The sequence below is a fragment of the Phascolarctos cinereus genome, unplaced genomic scaffold, assembly GCF_003287225.1.
Source record: "Phascolarctos cinereus isolate Bilbo 61053 unplaced genomic scaffold, phaCin_HiC Scaffold_5;HRSCAF=322, whole genome shotgun sequence".
In the NCBI taxonomy this organism is placed as follows: domain Eukaryota; kingdom Metazoa; phylum Chordata; class Mammalia; order Diprotodontia; family Phascolarctidae; genus Phascolarctos; species Phascolarctos cinereus.
This window is the reverse complement of record NW_027555958.1, coordinates 92,085,702-92,089,892: the sequence shown is the minus strand read 5'-3', so window position 1 is coordinate 92,089,892 and position 4,191 is coordinate 92,085,702. Positions and strand designations below refer to the sequence as shown.

The 4,191-nt window shown below is 37.7% G+C and overlaps 1 protein-coding gene across 1 annotated transcript; it reads right to left on the bottom strand.

The window, feature by feature from the left end:
- Window positions 1-3,364: 3,364 nt before the first annotated feature.
- Window positions 3,365-4,191, bottom strand: LOC110208647 (mas-related G-protein coupled receptor member H-like; the record flags this gene model as incomplete). The annotated part of the gene is given in 2 exon segments (XM_020986769.2): window positions 3,365-3,480; window positions 3,483-4,191. Coding segments are annotated over 2 exon segments (825 nt in total), but the record flags the coding sequence as incomplete, so codon positions are not given.

Below are 4,191 nucleotides of genomic sequence, written 5' to 3'. Positions count from 1 at the left end.
TAGAGCAAACATGTAGTCGGGTCTGATTGATTGAACACAAGGTTATTAAGATCAACTTGTGAAGGTAAAATATTGGACCTATAAGTAATGGTTTAGAATAGATTACTTGACAATGAAATGAGAAAAAAAAATTAGATAGCTTAGGCATGAAATTCTTTTGTTGATATTATGAGGTAGATAAAAAGACATATTTTGATCTCATGTTTTGCAAAGAGATCCTTTCAGTTTGTTATAATACTCTTTTTGAAATTTAGTAACACAACATTTTCCAGAGTCACTGAGGGAAAAAAAAAACTTGAAGAGCTGAGTGATTAAGGTGAATCATGATGCTTCTTTGCTAACTAATTTTTCTCCCCTTATTGGAAGGTTCTGAGACCTTTTCTCTATTTACCTGTGGTTATATTTTCTAATGTCAGTGTTCATTATGCTTAGTGGAAGAAAGAGACTTCATTCTGGATTTCAGGTAAATTAATCAAAGACACATTTATTAATTTTTACAAGTAATTGTAGGGATAGAGATTACAGACAATAAATTTTCCTACTAATCAGAGACCTTTGTGACTCTGGAAATTTCCAACTTACATTGTAAAATAATAATGAAACAAAAGATGAAGAAATTTTATAATTAGGAAAGAACAAAGGTATGTCTACAGTTTTCACAGGCTGATTGTGGACACCAATCTTGTGGGAGATTCTGACTGCTCAAAGAATTAATTTTGTTGTTGTTTAATCATTTAAGTAGCATCCGACTCTTTGTGACACCATTTGAGGTTTTCTTGGCAAAGATACTGGAGTGGCTTGCCATTTCCTTCTCCAGCTCATTTTACAAATGAGGAAACTGAGGCAAACAGGGTTGAGTGACTTGCCCAGGGTCATTCAGCTCTCAAGTATCTGAGAGCAGATTTGAACTCAGGTCCTCTTGACTCCAGGCTAGGCCCTCTTTCCACTGTGCCACTTGCCTCCTTTCATAAGATTAAGGATACTCCCAGTGCTTATTTGGGCAGTGATTCCCGTGGACATTAAGTCCACCCTAAACACCCTAATCCTTAGTTTTAATAGATTCCTTAGGATTGTTGGCTTTTTTTCCCCCCTTACGTTAGGGTGAAAACCTTGAGCTTATCTTTACTGTGTCTGGCCCACTAGTTATCTATGTATTGGGAACAGTATTAACAAATGCTTTGGAGAACAATTACCACAAAACAGGATGAATGTTGTGAAACTCTAAAGAACAGTCTTGATCCCAAAGAAGATATATGAGAAGACACCTACATTTTGCAGGAGTGAGGATTCATGGGTGTGGGACATTGTATGTAACATTAGATTTTTTGATGTATTGATTGGTTTTGCTGATTTTCTTTTCTTCTTTCTTTAAAAAAAACCCTTATGAAGTTGACTTTTGGAAAGAAGAGATATAGGAGAAAATATAGGCAATGTAAAAACAAAAAAAAAATCAATAAAAATCTACTTTAAAAAAAAGAAAAAATATGCTTTGGAAACCTTTGAAGCAAAATACAACCAATTCAGTAATTTACTTTCAGAAGACATTTATCAAAAGTCCCTACCCTTGCCAGCTACTGTGGTGTATGTGTATGTATATGTGTACATTATATATATACATATATGTACACATATACATATGTACAAACACATACACGAAAGACAAAACTGAAAAACTGAAACAACCTACTGGAGGAAAACATCATGAACCCAGATAATGAAATATATAATATATACAAAATCATTTTTATGGGCAGAATGAAAATACTAACAACTTAGGTGAAGGGGCTTCAGAATAGGTTTCATATCAGAAGTAGCAATTAAGCTAAGTCTTGAAGGGAGCTTGGGACTCCTAGAGAGGGAGGGGAAGAAGAGCATTCCAGCTGTTCCATAGGGACAGCCTATGCAAAGGTATTAAGATGGCAGATGGAATGTCTTATATGGGGAATAGCACATAGACTAGATTGCCTGGAAAATAGAGGTGTGTGGAGGAGGAGAGTATAATCTGAAATTAATTTGGAAAGACTGGAAATACTTGTAAAGGGTTTCGAATGTCAAGGAGGAGTGTGTCTTAGAGACAATAGGGAGCCACAATAGAATCTTAGTAGGGGCAGCTAGGTGGTGCAGTGGATAGAGCTCCAGCCTTGGAGTCAGGAGGACCTGAGTTCAAATGTGGCCTCAGACACTTGACACTTACTAGCTGTGTGACCCTGGGCAAGTCACGTAACCCCAGTTGCCTTAAAAACAAAAAAAAGAATCTTGAGTAAAAGAGCGTAGTATAATCAGATCTGTACTTTAGGACCATTAATTGGCCCGCTGTGCGGAGGATAAATTGAAGTGACTGGAAGCAGGAAGAACAATTAGGAGGCTACTGTTATAGTCCAGGTAAGAAGGCCTGAATTGTGTTGGTTACAAGGGGATTACATTCTACTTGAGGGAGAGGGAAGAGTGAAGAATGAAGAGTTAAGGTCAGAGGATCATAGCTTTAGAGTTAAGGGTCCTTATGGGCCATTAAATCTAGCTTTGTCTTTTTATAGATGAAGAAGGACAAGTTAAATGACTTGCCCAGGGTTTCTTAAGGGTCTAAGGTGAGATTTGAACCTCTCTCCTCATAACTGGACTTGGGTCCAGTGGCCTATTGGCTACATCACATTGCAATTTATAAGAGGAGAAGGAAGGTGGAAGAAGGAAGGTGGAAGAAGGAAGAAGGTAGGCTATCTTCAGGGATGTGAACCTGGGCAACTTGAAGACTGATATCCACAGAAGTTGAGAGGCAAAAAGATATAAGGAGTTTGAGGGAAAAGAGAATGAGTTCTGTTTTGGCAGTGTTAAATTTGAGTTACTTATAGAACATCCAGGTGGAGATTTCTAGGTGGCAGTTGGTGACATGGGACTTGCAGTCAGAAGAGAGATGAGAGCTAGATATGTAGATTTGAGAATTTTTGTTGCTATATGATAATTGAACCTATGGAAATGGATGAGATCACCAAAAGAAAAAATGGGGATTAAAATACAAAAAGTCAGTCTCAGCCTATAAGGAAATACAAATCTAATCAGAAATGAGAGACAGAAAGAGAAGGGTTTCCAGGACAGATCTTTTGAAAATAGCTAAAACTATTTCCCAGTGTCTGGTTTGGAGAATAAGATTAGAAGGAAGTGGAATGAGTTAAGGACAGTAAAGACAGCTTTATCAGTGTATATGTTTATAACATCTTCCCTAGAAAATGCAAAGAGAATTTTAAAAGTTGTCTACTCAAATAGGCAGCAATCTTTTCTTACCTTGGCTGAGAATATACTTTCTAGGTAATCTTAGTTTAATACAGAATAGGATTTATTTCCAGTGAGGAGCACTGAATTTGGAGTGAATCTATGATCCTGTGATCTCATTCTCAAAGACCCTTTGCAGTGTATCTTTCAAAGACTTCCTGGTTGTCTTTCTCCTGATCTGACCGACCACCAAGTAGACAATTGGGTTGACAGGCTATTCATAAAGGATAATGTATTCAAATATGGATGTAACAATCTCAGAGACTCATAGTTTTCATCTTCAAAATTACGTATCATCACCAAGACTCTTGAAGGCATAGCAGAGAGAAGGAACAGAATGACTGTGGTTATTATGATGGTGTAAAGCTTCGCTGGTTGGCAGTGCTTCAGCTTACAGAAGACCTTGATGAAGAGGATCAAGTTCGAGAAGACCATGAGAGGGGCAAATACGAGGAAGTTCAAGATAAGCAAAAATATTTCCACAACCACGCATGGTCTAAAAGAGAATCTGGGCTCTGCTGCCCACACACACAAAAAACATTCTAACCAGCTCACAAAAACAGAGAATACCCACAGCAAAGTACAGACAATTGCAGTTTGGTGCTTCAGACGTTGACATTTGTACCAAATGGGGTAAAGGACTGAAAGACACCTTTCTACACTGATGGCTGTCAGGAGGAAGAGGCCAGTGTTGTAGCCAAACAGAATCAGCACATAAATGCTCAGACATGACTGTAGCTCGAATGATTTCATATTAAAATTGTAGGAAATTATTATGCCCGTATTAACAGTAGATGTACAAAGAAGGAAAGTCAAGTCAGCAATTGAGAGGTATAGGATATAAACAATAAAACGGTTCTTGAAGTGGAAGAAGAGAAACCAGATGACAAGTCCATTGCCAGCTGTTCTCAACAGAGTGATGAGCAG